At 37.7% G+C, this 16122-nt stretch overlaps 3 protein-coding genes across 3 annotated transcripts; 1 reads left to right on the top strand and 2 right to left on the bottom strand.

Moving 5' to 3' along the window:
- On the top strand, window positions 1–9093 carry LOC102781534 (hemicentin-1-like). Its single transcript, XM_087848281.1, has 15 exons — window positions 1–213; window positions 432–728; window positions 1434–1715; window positions 1820–2083; window positions 2303–2575; window positions 2703–2954; window positions 3074–3349; window positions 3464–3715; window positions 3849–4133; window positions 4462–4737; window positions 5340–5615; window positions 6893–7144; window positions 7312–7596; window positions 7719–7958; window positions 8552–9093. The coding sequence occupies exons 1-15, from the start codon at window positions 162–164 to the stop codon at window positions 8638–8640; spliced, it is 3651 nt and encodes a 1216-aa protein (XP_087704407.1). The 5' UTR covers window positions 1–161; the 3' UTR covers window positions 8641–9093.
- LOC148100539 (uncharacterized) lies at window positions 9091–10922 on the bottom strand. The gene is made up of 5 exons (XM_087848282.1): window positions 10143–10922; window positions 9999–10049; window positions 9780–9857; window positions 9585–9650; window positions 9091–9369 (listed from the first exon to the last, which is right to left on the bottom strand). Exons 1-5 carry the CDS (start codon window positions 10345–10347, stop codon window positions 9281–9283), a joined length of 489 nt encoding a protein of 162 aa, XP_087704408.1. The 5' UTR covers window positions 10348–10922; the 3' UTR covers window positions 9091–9280.
- Window positions 10923–11033: 111 nt separating this feature from the next.
- pafah1b3 (platelet-activating factor acetylhydrolase, isoform Ib, gamma subunit) lies at window positions 11034–16019 on the bottom strand. Its single transcript, XM_006808164.2, has 6 exons — window positions 15954–16019; window positions 15586–15676; window positions 14767–14856; window positions 14515–14631; window positions 14228–14350; window positions 11034–12882 (listed from the first exon to the last, which is right to left on the bottom strand). The coding sequence occupies exons 2-6, from the start codon at window positions 15664–15666 to the stop codon at window positions 12622–12624; spliced, it is 672 nt and encodes a 223-aa protein (XP_006808227.1). The 5' UTR covers window positions 15667–15676; window positions 15954–16019; the 3' UTR covers window positions 11034–12621.
- Between the last annotated feature and the right edge of the window lie 103 nt (window positions 16020–16122).

Below are 16122 nucleotides of genomic sequence, written 5' to 3' on the forward strand. Positions count from 1 at the left end.
TGATGGTGAAGGCAGGGGAAGGCATTTGCATCAAGAACACAGAGAGCTGCAGTGTTACAGAGTAAACATTAGCTGATTTGAAGGCAGGTAGCAGAGAATATCACAGGATTTTATTCATCAAAGCCAGATTCAAGTTTAGCGAAAGGATACCAAGGAGCTTAATGGAGTCTCCAGTGGTGTTCATCCTATTCTTGGCTGCAGTAACCTTCACAGGTAAAACTGAATGATAAGTGAAGTTCAATGAGAGTTTTATTGACTATTACAATAACTACAGGGTCAGAGAATTAGACAATTTATAGATCCTAATATCAAATAAAATTCTTTAAATATACTACTTTGACATATATCAGTAATTTTGTAACTACTTCTGTCCCAGTGTGTGGATGACAACTACGTGGCGACTGAATATTTTACTTGCTTTCTCTTTCTAGATGTGACACGCAGTCACACATTATATGCCTCTGAGAACCCCGTCGCAGTGGGAAACAATGTTACCCTTAGCAGCAATTACAATGTCTCATCAGGCGGATGGCTATTCAACACCCGCCAAATTGTGATAACACTAAATGGGGATGTAGTTATTTCCAAAACTTGGCGTGACAGAGTATTTTTTAACCAAAGTACTTCATCACTGACCATACACTCAGTAAAATTGGAAGACTCTGGAAACTACGCACTACAGGATGTAATCAATGAAATTTTTTCTCAGTTAACACTTTCAGTTGAAGGTAAGCGCTCTCTCATTTTTCTTGTTTAGTCACCAGCACAGATTTCAAGAAGATTTCACTTCCTACATTATACTTCTCGCAAGATTTCTATATCATTGTCATTATTTTTTTTTTCTTAATTAACTTTGTTATGATTTATGAAAAGAGGCATTGTTAGAGTCTCTTGGTTCCATTATGTTAAGGAGAAAAAACAACTCACACTATCACATTGTAGATATATCTCTCTGGAAAAAAAGGAACAAAATTACACTATAAATTTAAATAACACTATCAAAAATATGTTGATCTTGATTTTGATTGTTACAACAAATGTTAACAATTACATTGCCTACAATATATATTTGTGAAAAAGAAAGGAAACCCTCTTTCATTTCTAAGGTTTTACATCAAACATCAAAGTCAGGGTAAATACCAACTCAGAACATGACATCACACCAAGTCATTGTTTAACAAAAATTTTAAGAAGTAAATGCAAATAAAAGTATATCCTTGATGAACCAGAGAATTGGACTGACCAATCAACAGACAAATACTGTCACCCAAGGAGCCCTTTTTTTTTTTTTATAAGACTGTTTTATTTTTATTTGTTTTTATCTTGAACCTGACTTTAATTCAACATATGGGTCACATTGTCATATATATTTGGTGGAGGACACATTGCTTAAATAAAACATGACAAATGCCTTGTTATTTTATTCTCCGCAGAGTCTGTTTCAAATGTGACCGTTCAGACAAGCACAACCAACCTGGTGGAGTTCAATGACACAGCAGTACTTATGTGCAGAGTGTCCAAAGGTACATCCCTGTCTTATCAGTGGTTCAATGGGAGCTCAATGATCACGACCAAAGAAAAAGTTCAACTCAGCAGTGGAAACACCATTCTCACTATCATGAACGTGACCCGCTATGATCAAGGACTATACAAGTGTAATGTGTCTAATAATGTCAGCAATGACATCAGCGCCCCTGTGAATCTGACTGTCAGCTGTGAGTTCTAACCAAAAGACACCAATACATGCATACAATCTATAAACCAATCTGCTGTCCCAACAATAACCTCTAAAACAATTTATGCCCTGTTCTGTCACCAGACGGCCCAAGTAACACAGAGATGACAGTCATGCCCCTTATGAATATATACAAAGGCGGATCTAATATCACACTGTCATGCTCAGCGGTCTCCAGTCCTCCAGCAATGTTCCAGTGGATGGTTAATGGAGTCTACCTAAACAAAATTGAACCAAAGCTTGAACTAGAGAAAGTTAACGAGAGCATGTCAGGAAATTACACATGCCTAATTCACAATAATGTCACGTTCAGATTCAGCAGCCAAACAGCAACAATCCAGATTGTGGGTAAGTTTGGTTTGGTATCTGTTTAAAAATTTATTTTGTTTTATTTTTTACTTTGCTGCTTAGATCTGCTGAGCTGCTAGACCATTAAGACCAAAAAGAAAGAGTTGTGATTTGTGCCTTTTCCTTTGTACAGTGCAGAGGAATTATCTAGTTGAACATGCCATATTTTTTCAGGTCAAATATTTGAGTGAATTTAAATTACTTACTAAACTCCAACAGATCCTGTGACAGCAGTCGTGGTGAGTCTTGCCAAACCAGCAATATTTGGTGAGACATTCTCTTTGAGCTGTGAAGTGACGGGACCTGTTGACATCATTCATTGGTGGAGAAATGATCAACTTATTTCTGCTGACAATAAAACGACGTTTGACACGGGCAACAGGACACTGACTATTAGTTCAACCCAGCATTCAGATGGAGGAGATTATCAGTGTGAGGCTTTTAATTCTGTAAGCAACCAAACCAGCCACCGCTTCACAGTCACAGTTTACTGTAAGTATTTGTATCATTTTTAACATAACATTTATCACTGTGATGTCAGTTCTGTATTATCTGAATGTTTGTAGTCACATAAGCATTTTTCAGTGAAAGTAATTTGTGGTGTTCTTTATGTGTTTAGATGGACCAGAGATAGCAAATGTCATGGGACCAAATTTGGCAGAGGCAGGAGACTACGTCACATTCACCTGCAATGCAACATCTAATCCTCCCAGCAGGTATGAATGGTACTTTGAAAATGTTCTGGTCTCCAACAAGTCGGAGTATGTCACACCGTCTCTGACAACCAACATGAGTGGAAAGTACCTCTGTGTGGCCTTCAACAGCATCAGTGGCAAAAACAGCACTGCCGACATAATGCTTACTGTTATCGGTAAGACTTAAGTGACCATTTTTTTTTGGTGTACACAAAATAACTTTTCATTCATAAAAAGGTGACAGGTGCCTCGGGGGAGAACTAAAGAGCTATTTTGTGATTTGCTTTGTTTGCAGAGCCACTGCAAAACATAATAGTAGAAGCACCAATGATGCCTGCCAAAGAAGGTTACTCCTATAATTTAACATGCAACACAAATGTACCTGCTGATTACATTTACTGGATGAAGAATGGGGAGCCACTGAATCAAAACAACAACATAGTTTTCTACAATGATAACAAAACACTTCACATCAGAATGGTGGAGCGCTATGATAATGCCAGATATGAGTGTATGGCTATTAATGCAGTTTCAGAGAACACGAGCACTCCTTACATGCTCTTTGTCAACTGTGAGTATAATATTTAGAGATTTTATGCAGTTGAGTGTCATGTTTAAATGAACAATTTTTAAGTTTTACATTTATAGTTGTTTAGATATTCATCTATCTCCTTTTCTGTTACAGATGGACCAGAAACACCTTTTGTTTATGGGCCAGCTTTTGCTGAAACAGGACATCAAGCTGTCTTCAGCTGTTCTGCCGAGTCAGTGCCTCCCAGTACGTTCTGCTGGTGGTTCAATGGATCCATCGTGGCCAATACATCAAACTATACAACCGATGTGTTGTCATTAAGCATGAGCGGAGAGTACAAATGCATGGCCATTAATAATGTGACAGGAAAGAACAGCACAAACTCCACGACACTCACCGTGATAGGTATGAAACCTTTAGGATTCAGAGGAATTAGATGAAACATTTTTAACATATGACTCTGGCTGCTATTGTGTTCCAAGAATAAAGAACACTAAAGAAATCTTACCCTCTCAACTCTCATGTTCTGTGTCTACAGAGGCCATAGAGTCAGTGAGGATCAAAAGCACGACAATTCCAATCAACACTAAGAACTTTACTCTCACCTGTGATGTTACTGGGCCTTATGACATGATCTACTGGATGAAAGATAACGTGATGCTCAACATGGACCCCTCTAATGACTCACATATCTTCTATAACATTGAAAACAACATGCTGAACTTCATCCCAGTGACAACGTACAATGAAGGGATATATCAGTGTGTTGCTACCAATAAGGCTGGCCAGCGAAAAAGCGACCAGTACAGACTACTGGTGAATTGTGAGCATGACAGCAATGAAAAGTGTTTTTTGTATTTTTTTTGAAAACTAGTTTTATTTAATTTTGTACTCATTTTCAAATGCTAGACACAAATAGTTTTAATATCTACATCCCTGAGAAAATGTTTGCTGTAAGGAAGATCCAAATGAAGAGTCATGATATGTTTTTTAGCAGTATTTAGACATTTTTGGGATTTAAATGCTTAACAAAACAGCCTACATGTTTTTGAGTTGATGCAAAAAGTGTATTTAATTTATTTTCCTTCTTAGAAAGAGGAATGACAGCTAAATAGAGAAATTAAGTGTTATGTGGTTTGCTTTGTTTGCAGATCCAATCCAAAATGTAAAACTAAATGCACCAGTGACCTTTGTCAAAGAAGGTTACGCCTATAATTTAACATGCAATGTAACTGGACCTGCTAACTACATTTACTGGATGAAGAATGGGCAGAGACTGCATGAAGACAACACGACTTTTTTCCACAAGAATAATGAGACAGTTGAGATTAATCCAGTAAAGCGATATGACACTGGAAACTACTACTGTTTGGCTATTAATGCTGCTGGAAACATGTCCAGCGCTCTTTACATGCTCGTTGTCATCTGTGAGTTTGATATTTTAAAGATTTACGCAACTGAGTGATATGATTTTAACATTTCAAGATTCAAAATATTTGTTGCAAGTCAATTATCTGGAGTTCAGATAATTTCAGTTATGTGGAATACCGAAAGTTCAGGCACAGAAAAATGATTTACAAATACATAAAACATATCAATATCGTATGAAACTTTACAGAAGGCAGTAAATAAAAGACAATGCACAGATGTTAAATTATACTTGCATATCTATGTGCATGTGTGTTGTGTGTTTGTCTCATTTCTTCATGCTTGGGGGGTTTTGAAAAAAAAGAAAGTGTTCCATAGCGTGCCAGTGTGTGATTTATCAATGTTATGTCTATAACCAGAGGGCATCAGGGAGAATAGGCTGTTGTGTGGCTGCCGTGGGCCATTTAAAACTCACCGAGATGTGCTAAAGGATGGTGTTGCCTTTGCTAGTGCGGTTAACATACCAGTTTTGGAGTATTTGAGGGCTCATACTAAAGGTTAAATGTGGGCACTGCTGGACCTTTTTAACAACAGCTTTGATGTAAGTTACCTTTGTCATGTCTTTCTGACTAAATGACTGTTGTGTTTGTTTTGTTTGCAGATCAAATAGAAAATGTGGAAGTAAAAGCACCAATGATGCCGGCCATAGAAGGTTATTCATATAACTTAACATGCAATGTAACTGGACCTGCTGAATACATTTACTGGATGAAGAATGGGGAGATACTGCATGATGAAAACAGAACTGTTTTCTACATGGAAAATAAGACGCTCCACCTCAGTATGGTGGAGCGCTATGATAATGGAATCTACTACTGTATGGCTATTAATGCTTTTGGAAACAAGACCAGCCCTGCTTATAACCTCATTGTCAATTGTGAGTATATTAGAATGTATAGAATGTATGCTACTAAATGGTTCAATGTCAATGGTGCATCACCTTAAATTAGGTAAATCCGTTGTATTTCGGTTCTTCGGTTGGGGTGGCTGTAGCTCAGGTGGCAGAGCCACTAATCGGCCACTAATCAGAAGGTCGGTGGTTCGATCCCAGGCTGCCTCCTGGCTGCATGCCAAATATCCTTGGGCATGATACTAACCCCATGTTTGCCTACTGGTTGTGGTCAGAGGGCCCGGTGGCGCCAGTGTCCGGCAGCCTCGCCTCTGTCAGTGCGCCCCAGGGCAGCTGTGGCTACAATGTAGCTTGCCATTGCCTGTGTGTGAATGGGTGAATGACTGAATGTAGTGTAAAGCGCTTTGGGGTCCTTAGGGACTGAGTAAAGCGCTATACAAATGCAGGCCATTTACCATTCTAGAACATGGATTCTACAAAAAGGGTCATAATGTTCATAATGTGCAGACTTGCTTCTCATATGCCTAACCCCGATTGCCCGATTGATCACTTTTACAAAAAGTGCACCTCAATTTGTATTAGCTTCACATTAATTATAGATTAGTAATTTACTTAATGCAGGAATTTTACAAAGTCAGCTTTCATTGAGAAAGCACTGGTGTTACATGCTCTGGTGTGGATAGCAATCACACTACATGCTGAGCTGTACCCACACAGCTGTGAAAAACATAATGACTTGACACACAGGTGACCAATTTCATGATAAAACTATCAAAGAGTATTTCAGTGTTCCAACTACAATGTCTCTTAAGACACAGGAGTCAACACAATAAATATACAATGAACTGCACAGCTGACCAGAACCTATCCAAATTTGGATAATACTTTACCCAGCTCAAAAGACAAATTTGCATGCAATATAGTCAGGTAGGCTACTCTTTTGCATTAAAGGTAGGACTATGAAATTGCTTCATAATGTTAAATAGCTCATACTAACTCAAAGTGTTATCTTTACCTTATAATACTTATAATACTCCAGTGTTGCTTTGTGCTCAAAAGTTTAGACAATAAATTTCCTCAGGAGCGGCACAGATATCCAAAGCATTTAGAACATTCATTAGGGACAGGTGTGTCAGTCTCTTTTGCATCATGCTGATCCATCACCACATTTTTAACCGCAAGTTGAAGAATGATACTTGCATGAGTCCAACATGGGCACAATTTAGATAACTTTGTAGTTAACAAAAAAGTTAACACTCTAGAGTCTTACTGTTAAAGTCATCTATCCTCTTTTGCTGTTACAGATGGTCCAGAAAAGCCCATTATTTATGGGCCAGCTTTTGCTGAAACAGGACGTCAAGCCGTCTTCAGCTGTTCTGCCATGTCAGTGCCACTCACTCAATTCTGCTGGTGGTTCAATGGATCAATGGTGTCCAACACGTCAGTGTATGCAACTAGCCTCTTGTCTTTCAACATGAGTGGAGAATACACATGTATGGCCATTAATAATGTGACAGGAAAGAACAGCACAAACTCCACTACGCTCACAGTTGTTGGTATGAACACTTTAAGATTTTTAGGAAATTTGTTGCACATGTGGCTCTGAAACCAATCAAATGCAAATTCTTATTGTGTTCTTAAAGTCTAAATATTTCATTGGGATGTACTCCAGTCAAGATGTCATGCTCTTTTGTGTTTAACACCTTGTAATTTGTGTCTACAGAGGCCATAGAGTCAGTGATGATCAAAAACACGACAATTCCAATCGACACTAAAAACTTTACTCTGACCTGTGAAGTTATTGGGCCCTATGACACGATCTACTGGATGAAAGACAACATGAAGCTTAACACGCATACCTCTAATAACTCATATGCATCCTATAATATTGAAAACAACATGCTGCATTTCACCCCAGTGACACTGGACAGTGAAGGGACATATCAGTGTGTTGCTACCAATAAGGCTGGTGATCATGTGAGCCCCCAGTACAGACTGTTGGTGATCTGTGAGTGTTTGTTGAGAACTAGTTCTGAGAAATCTGCCCAATATTCTTTTGAATTGTGTGCCAAGAAAACACTATTCATAATTTTGCAGTACATTATTCAAACTAAATCTTTCTTTTTCCAGATGGCCCAGTCAGACTGACCATTTCCCGTGCAAGTATGTTCATGCACGTGTCCCTGATATGCCAGGCTGATTCTCGACCAGCGTGTGACTTCTCCTGGTTCTTCAACAATCTGTCAACACCTCTACAGAACACATCTATTATTGTCTTCCCTGCAACCAGCCAGAATTTTGGGAATTACATATGCAAGGCATGGAACCCCGTGACTGATATCACAATGTACCAAAATCTTACCGTCACAGGTGAATAAACCACACATCTTATCTCTACTCATTTTTCTTTAACAAGTTCTTTAGTGTTGTTGAGCAAGGGGTATTTTACTATAACCTATGACCTCATAAGAAAATTAGGGAAGCGTAGAGCTGCCACCCAGGCAAAAGAAAAGTAGAAGTATATCACGTTATAACGTGAAAAGTTTATTGTTCTAACAAGATACTTTTCATGTTTGTACAATATAATACCACATTATTAAAATATACATAATTATCACGTTCGTTCAATATAAATATTATATTGTACAAACATGAACAGTATCTTGTTAGAACAATAAACTTTTCACGTTATAACGTGATATACTTCTATTTTTCTTTTGCCTGGGTGGCAGCTCTACGCTTCCGTAGAAAATAGAGGTGAAATGTACAAAAGATTTTGAGACGTTAATGCCAAAAGACGTCTTTGTAGTGTGGAGCATTTGAAGAAACTATGACGATCACACCCATCTTTTAAAATTGGCCACAGGCAGTGCTATAAATTTGCAAATATGCTGCAAGTGTTTTTCTTTCTTTTTCAGTCCTAACCTCAAACGTGTCTCTTTGCTTGTCATATTTTCCCCCAGCTCACGCCCCTGCCATCCACTTCCCATACCAAGGCAGCCTGATGATGATGGTTCTGTTTGCCTTTTCTGCGCCTGTGTTGTTCAACTGAGTTCTCCACACTCTTAAGTCTTCTGAGAATGAAAGGCTTCTTTCTGGCTTCCTGTTTTTTTGACAACAATCTTCCTGCACAATGATTAAGAAAACATAGTGCAGTCCATAATCCTAATGTTAGACATACACATTATTTAATTAGTGCAATGCCTACTTTTTATGTTCAATATTATATCTATTAACAGTAAAATGTAGTTTCGCTAGTTTTAATACTGTCATTGTAATCACTCCTCTGGAGCTAGTTCAGTGAGTACACTTGAATAGTTTCATAAAAGGAAAGCTGGGAAAGTGTACTCCTTACAAATTATAATCACTGTGAGCATTTAACCATGTTAATAATATATGTACGTAGATGTTTTATTATACCTTGATTCACCTTATTTGATTGATTGATTACTTTTTTTAAAAAAATGAATAAAAAAAGACAACATAATATATTTTTTGGAGATTTTATTAAGTGGGATATTTAAAATAATAATGGTCCCATTCAGAAAGTTATAGTGAGTTCAAATTCCAGTGATAAAGTTTCTTTTACACTGCATTTGTAAAAAATATCATGTGTATGCATAGAAAATATGATTGGCAATGAGTCTTACAAAAGCATGCATGTGTAAGAACAGAGGGCTTCTTTATATTGCTCATATGGGCACGGAGGGGTTGAAGGATTTATTAATCCTTTGGCATATCTTCTTGTTCTTGAACTTTTCCTTCTTGCAGTGTTTTTTCCCTTGTGGTTTGAATGAATCCAGAAAGATAAAGCAATTGGACACAAAAAAGAAAATTAATGAAAAAATGAAATGAAAAAATGTGTAACTTCTATCTGTAATCACTCTTCAAAACCATGATAATAAAGAGAATACAATAATTGATTTTATCATTGACTTTTCTTATCATTTTATTCCTTCCCTATTCCAAAAATCTTAGAAGTTATAGGCAACTTACACTTTCCAATGTATACAGCAGTATTCAAGCAGTGGCAGGCTTTGTTCATCACACCCATTTCTTTCCCTGAGTGACATATAATAAAAGAAGAAGAATGGGTTAGAAATACTGTATTCTTCTAAGAGAGAGGATGTACTTACATAAAAGTCATACATGTAAAAATGTATACATTCTTTGGTAAAATTCTCATATCACCTTTACAAGTGCAAGGTCTTTTGTCCTGTCTTTGGATGACTGGACGTGCAGTTGTAAGTAGTTCTCCAACAGCAGATCCTGTTGCACAGTTTATTGAAGAAACAACTTTAAAAGATTTATAATAACAATTTTAATAAAGTAAGTATTTAGATACAAACATGTAACTATCATTAAGGAGCTGGTCTCGTCGAAATGTGTTTAGAAAATAATCTCACATACCGTCAGTGAATGCGCTGACAACCAGGCTCTGTTTCTTTGTCTCATGAACACCTTTAACAAATGAAAAGGAAAATAATAGAAAAGGAGACTTCAGAATAGGGTGCACAGGATACAAAAAGATTTTTACGAAGTATCATACTATACCTTGGATGCAATCAGTTAATATTACCAGCCCAAGAGCCAGCAGCAAAAGCACCCTGGGTCCCATGTTGGAGAAAAGGCAATTCAGTGAACTCGGGGAAAGAAATCCTGCTTGTGCACTGACTTCAGTCCCAGAGAAGAAATGATGGGGTTGGTGTTCCGGCTCTTTATAAAGGATGATGGTGATGAAATCATAGCTGAAGCACATTAATCAACTGGCTGAAAAAACAATTTTACAATATGTGGCAGTGACAGAATGATGTACACTTGCCAACAGATAGTGGTTTTGAGTAATGGCTTTTTGCTTTTAGAGAGATTCACAGGGTTACTGAGATGAGAGCAAGAGCATTTGAATGTCAGATGTGCCCATTTGATAGCCTCTAGTTAAACTTTCCTGATGGGAACCTAATACATCAATACTCTTTTATATGCATTTTATCTTTTTGCTGCCTTTCACTGATTTGATAAAAATTGGGATCATATTCTGTCTTCAGGATATATCTTTTACTCTCGTTAAAAAACTGGCTGGCGGTTATCACTTCTGTCAGCATGACTGCAACTGATACATCACTGTCAATATTAAATCATGTTTACTAATGTCAAGAAGAGCTGTAAGTGCTCTGCTTTTGTTTCATGTGTGATGACAGTTGGAGAAAGGATCAGATTCGTGGTAAAACTCACAAATGAGTGGTAAGGACAAAGTTAGACTTGTTTGCCTTCCTCAAGTTTCTGAAACATGCCTCTGCTCACAAAATATGCGTGAGACAGGAACAAAACCAGTCAAGCAAAAGTAATAAATCTCTTTTACACATCTAACAATCTATATGTACTCTTGATGAACCCAAGGCCTAAAAATGTAGCTCTGCATCAGTGGTACTCAACACACAGATCCAATCTTGTTTTGATATTTAATGCATATCTTTCATCACTTACACAGTTGGCCATCCAATTGTTCATGTAATGTAGCACAGTCGTCACACAAGAGGCCCAGAAGCAGGTTAGTGTGAAGTAAAGCCTTTAAATATTTGAAGGAGCCATTACAAAAGACTTATCTCAATTCACAGACATCTAGATATATCACCACAGCTTCTCGACCTACTCAAACACATCTATCCTTGCAACAAAACAGTCTCTCATATGAATACTTTGTTGCTGTTATGGATAAAGGAAAAGATACAAGGGCATTAATGAGATAACATGATATGCTGAAAAGCAAGTAAACTGTAACGGTCAATTGTTTGCAAGTGCAGCAAAAAAAACAAACACAAAAAAACCCCAAAACACTTTGGTCCTTCAAATGAACAGGTACAAAAAAGAAACCAAACACATCAGACATCGCAATAAAGCTATTGCCAAATAAAGGTAACCTGAAGAACAGTGAAATTGAGATGATTTACAAGGATCTTCTAAGAAGGGCAGTTGTTGTATCTTGTATACAGGCATATTTTGGCTTAAACCTGATATATCCTGCATCCTTTTCCAACAAGCTCCTGTTCCTAAAGTTCAAGAAAGTGCAACCTGTTTTTGTGTGTGAAGGATTCATGAGCTATAGCCAAAGGGATAAGATCTGCAGCACAACAAGCCTTTAACAAGGTGCTGCATTCAGCGGTTTGACCTACAGAATGTCTTCCTTAGAATATAAAGCTGCTGCCTACTTTTGAAATTTATTCATGACCACTGAACATCTGGACTGATGTGTGCTCTAACAGCCATCTCTTCACGTATCGTTGAAGGGTGCTTTATGGTCAGCGCATTAGTCGTGTCATTTGCAAACAGTGATATCACCACAGCAGTCACCATTAATACTGGTGCTTAGGGCTCAGTTACCCGCTACAGCATTTTCTAAAACAAACTGTCATCACTGAGATAAAACCTCCACATCAGCCCTCTTTAAGAGTAGAAGAAGCTCAAACCAGAAGCTGAGTTTTTAAGAAGTCTTTTTGTCAAGCTGTTGCAGCATCTCCCTCTGTATAATTTGGGAATTACCGCCCATGGTGCCAATGCCACCCACACACAGGTAAAAAAAAAAATTGAGAGGTGTGCGACCGGCTAAAATGACACAAAAACTTGCACCAGTGGATATGACATCACTTTTAGTGAGCGGTGCCAATCATGAGGGCGATAATGGACAGTATAATTAGCTCATTATTATTCTCTTAAACTAGAGGGTCCCTGGATGACAAACAAAATTGTCCAATTGTATTGATTCTTTGTGTCAGAGAAGCTATTGGAACAGGTGCAATATTGGGAATGGAAGTAGGGATTTGTCAATTCATATAAACAAAAACCGTATGGTCACATTGTCTTTAACAGTGGTCACCAACCAAGGCCTTGAAGAGGTCTTCCACAAATAGTTTATGCAGCTCTTAGCCCTCAATAACTGATTCTATCCATCATTACACATCTTAATAATATAAGTGCAATGGTTTCTTGAAACAGGGACAAGGACCACTGTGGTAGTGTACTTTTGTGACCTAGATGCTCAGTTGTCAGTAGGTTCACCTAGCAGGGCCTTGAGATGGGCATGCAAAGGTTCACATACAGCTTGATATCCTTTCGGGGTCAGGTGAAGGTAGTCGTACATGTCCTGGTGGGAGATGCTACCATTGGAGTGAACAAAGCCGGGGTCTACATTGAAGAAGGAGGCACGGGGAAGAGATGTTAAGGTGTCTTTTACTAGCTCGTTCACCTTGGCATTTCTCTCCCGTAGAGGGTTTGGCATTTTTCCTCTGGGCAGTAAACTCTGGAAAACAAACATTAGCATACTTATTTTTAAATGTTTCATATACCTTATTTCATAACTTACTCATCTGTGTGTTAGCTGAATTTCCAATTAAGTTTCTGTCCCTAGTACATATACAGTAAATTAATACAGTTAAACTTCAGACCTGTCTGAAACAAGTACAGCTTTTTGGCCCTCCAACATTCACCTGACCAGGCAGAGACTCTTCTGGTTTACTTTAAACTACATATCATATAGCACAAAACCTTCTGATCCAAACAATCTAAGATATCCATTTACATACAATACAATATAGCATCAGTTGATTTTTAAGCAGATTTTCTAAGCCGTTGCCGTTTCAGTTTAGTTTTTATTGTCTGAAAATCTCAGTCTTTTTTTAATTACCAGAGTTAACCAGGTTTGCAGCACTTTTTCTAATTCTTCTTTCTGTATTTAGTGGTGACTTGAAAATAATTCTACTGCGGATGCAATTTTCTTAAACCATTAACTTACATACAGGTGACATACATCGAAGATGGCACATGAAACAAACGCAAACTATTAAGTCTTTTAAAAAAACAAAACATAGATGTTAGTGATCTGATGTTAGTTTTGTTCAGACTGGCCAACCCCGTTAAAGAGGAGATCATTATAGCAAGATAATGAATTCAAGAATTTTGGAATAGTTATTAGAATACATATAACCTGTCATAAATACACGTAACTCATCCCAGTCTCAATAAACATATTCACCACAGGCTCAGACAACTTGCATTGATAGATTCTACAAAATTGGCAAAGACTCAAGCTGTAAAGAGTTCCTCTGTATTTTCATTTGATATTAGTTTCCAAGGTTCACAAAAAAAAGGTTTTTTCAGTTAGCATTAAACTTTTTTAAAAGTTTTGTTTTATTCTGAGTACCTAAAATATTTCAGTTCCAGTCTCTAACTTTAGTTGCAACAGCATCAGCAGCGATTGTAGCTTCTACACAGCTCCCATCAAGCTGCTATTCTCTGCAGACTCGTTGAAGAGCATGTCTGTAGAGTGCGTGCTGCACTGTTTTTCCAAATGGGCCTCAGAACAAAATACTTCAAAGCCCTTATTCTTATGAGCAATGTCTGCAGTGTATATTTAAAATCCTTGAATATACTATGTGAAATGGCTCACAGATAATCAAAGTTCCAGCCTATGAAGAAGCATCCATAACTTTACACTTCACCTCATTTCAGATAGCTAAGATGCTGCTAAAAGGGGTGACATCGCACTGTACTTTGATGGTTGAATTAACTTCATTAGTCATTTTCAAAAAACATGCAGGTGAGCAGATTAACACCCGATATAAGGAATGATTTGGAAAAACACGTACAAGTACAAGCGTGTGGGCATTGGGAAGCTTGTTCTTGATAACTTGGATAATAGCCAAGATGCCTCCACAGATCTGTTCAGGAGTGTGACCGTGATTGTTAGTTCCTACCCACAGCACTACGACCTGCAACAACAAAAGACAAAGCAATGCATGACTGAACACATGTCACTGATATTTTGACCCAAGGTACCTGGAAGTGGGATTTTAACACAGAGTTGAGCACAATTAGTCTTTTGTGTGAATAAACAAGCATGATCATGTTCTCTATTTCTGGCACTGTTTTGAACCTTTGGGCTGATGTTATCCAGTTCACCGTTGCTCAGTCGCCACAGCACATGTTGTGTTGCATCACCACCCACCCCAAAATTAAGGCAATGGAGAGGTGAGAACAACTGACGCCATATCTGCAGACAAACCACAATAATATTGCATTCACATGTTCCACAACAAGTTTTCACACTTTGAAAACATTTATGAGAAAACATAAATCAGTTACATAATGGACAGAGGCACACATATCAATGCAATCTTTGTTTTACCCCAAACTCGTGCATGAGCTGAACAAGAGAGTCTCCAACAAACAGGACATCAGGTTCCTTGTCTTTGCTGTCGGACACAAACCGATTGTGCTGCAAAAAGAAAATGTAAAAGATGTATATGTATTTTTACTACAGTACCAACCATTGCACAACATCCGCACATATTGCAAGACAAACTTTTTAAAACCTTGTGTTTTTTTTAAGAATCAGCATGGTATGTTTCTTTTGATTTTCTGGTGACTACTGACATTTGTGTTCATTTAGAGACATGCTTTAAAATAACTACCCAAATGAATGCCCGATGGCAATGCCAAAAGGCTAACGAGTGGCGAGTCAACTTTCTAGAAACACTTTGGTATCATCACAGTGCAGTCTTGAATGTAACACCAGCAATTTGATTTTTACATGACAAGTCCAGGTACAAAAATGTATTTAGAATGCGCTGTTATGTGGATAGAGAAAACTGAGCATATTTTTCTAATGTTTTTTTTAATCAATTAATGAAATATCTATGCATATTCCCATGTGTCTGAAAAAATACTAATTTTCCAAGACTTTTCTCCTTTCTTTCACAATCAATTGCAAAACTGCACACCCCTCACAATCCATTGCATTTTCATTTATTAGGCAGGTTTAAATAATTTATGAAGGCCATTATTACAACAATATGTACTACAATATGTTAGTAGCTGGCTCTTTTCAACTATGAAGCTTCCCTTTATCTTCAATGATTGCAAAACTAAACATCAGCAACGATGCAAACGGAATAATATAACACCGTACTTTATAAAACCTATAAATAATATGAAAGTCACACACCATAGACATCCATCGTCCATCTCCCTGCGTGTCTTCACAGGGAGTGGGTGTGGCGGCTGGGTTTGGTTCTCCTGCACTCATTCTGCTTTACCTGTGTTGGGAAAACAGTCGCATTGAGTTCTTCACACTTTCAGCAATGTATACAAACCAATTCATAAATAGCCCATAGCTCTGTTCGCTTGAGAGATCTGTGGAAGCTAACAAAGTTAGCTACAATAGCTAGCTCAACATGCTGGAACACATAAGAGATGTAGTTGAACAAAGATAAGAGAAATTGTGAAATTAAATAGCCCTGTGCTCTGCAGAATAGAAAAGAGTAGAGATTAGCATAATGAATGCATTAAGAGGTATAACTTATCATAGCATACCACTAAATCAAAAACACTGTTGTCCCCCGAATCACTTTCCGGAAGTGAGGTTCAGTACAGTAGAGCGTACCATTATCATGAGTAGTCAGCAACCGGTATGGTTTTAGATATTTTAATTTTCCGACGTTTGAACATATAAAATTGTGGTGTGCAAAATGTGATATGATAA

This window comes from Neolamprologus brichardi, chromosome 11, assembly GCF_056152115.1.
Source record: "Neolamprologus brichardi isolate AB-2024 chromosome 11, ASM5615211v1, whole genome shotgun sequence".
NCBI classification, from domain to species: domain Eukaryota; kingdom Metazoa; phylum Chordata; class Actinopteri; order Cichliformes; family Cichlidae; genus Neolamprologus; species Neolamprologus brichardi.

Excerpts from the sequence above, each read along its gene's own strand:
- LOC148100539 (XM_087848282.1), bottom strand. The coding sequence starts at position 10,347 with ATGTGCTTCAGCTATGATTTCATCACCATCATCCTTTATAAAGAGCCG. Across the intron at positions 10,050-10,142 it reads ATTAACTGATTGCATCCAAG|GTGTTCATGAGACAAAGAAA; the intron begins GTATAGTATGAT and ends CATTTGTTAAAG. Across the intron at positions 9,858-9,998 it reads TGTCAGCGCATTCACTGACG|GATCTGCTGTTGGAGAACTA; the intron begins GTATGTGAGATT and ends ACTGTGCAACAG.
- pafah1b3 (XM_006808164.2), bottom strand. The coding sequence starts at position 15,666 with ATGAGTGCAGGAGAACCAAACCCAGCCGCCACACCCACTCCCTGTGAA. Across the intron at positions 14,632-14,766 it reads AGCTCATGCACGAGTTTGGG|ATATGGCGTCAGTTGTTCTC; the intron begins GTAAAACAAAGA and ends GTTTGTCTGCAG. Across the intron at positions 12,883-14,227 it reads ATGCCCACACGCTTGTACTT|AGTTTACTGCCCAGAGGAAA; the intron begins GTACGTGTTTTT and ends TTTGTTTTCCAG.
- LOC102781534 (XM_087848281.1), top strand. The coding sequence starts at position 162 with ATGGAGTCTCCAGTGGTGTTCATCCTATTCTTGGCTGCAGTAACCTTC. Across the intron at positions 4,134-4,461 it reads GTACAGACTACTGGTGAATT|ATCCAATCCAAAATGTAAAA; the intron begins GTGAGCATGACA and ends CTTTGTTTGCAG. Across the intron at positions 4,738-5,339 it reads TTACATGCTCGTTGTCATCT|ATCAAATAGAAAATGTGGAA; the intron begins GTGAGTTTGATA and ends TTTTGTTTGCAG.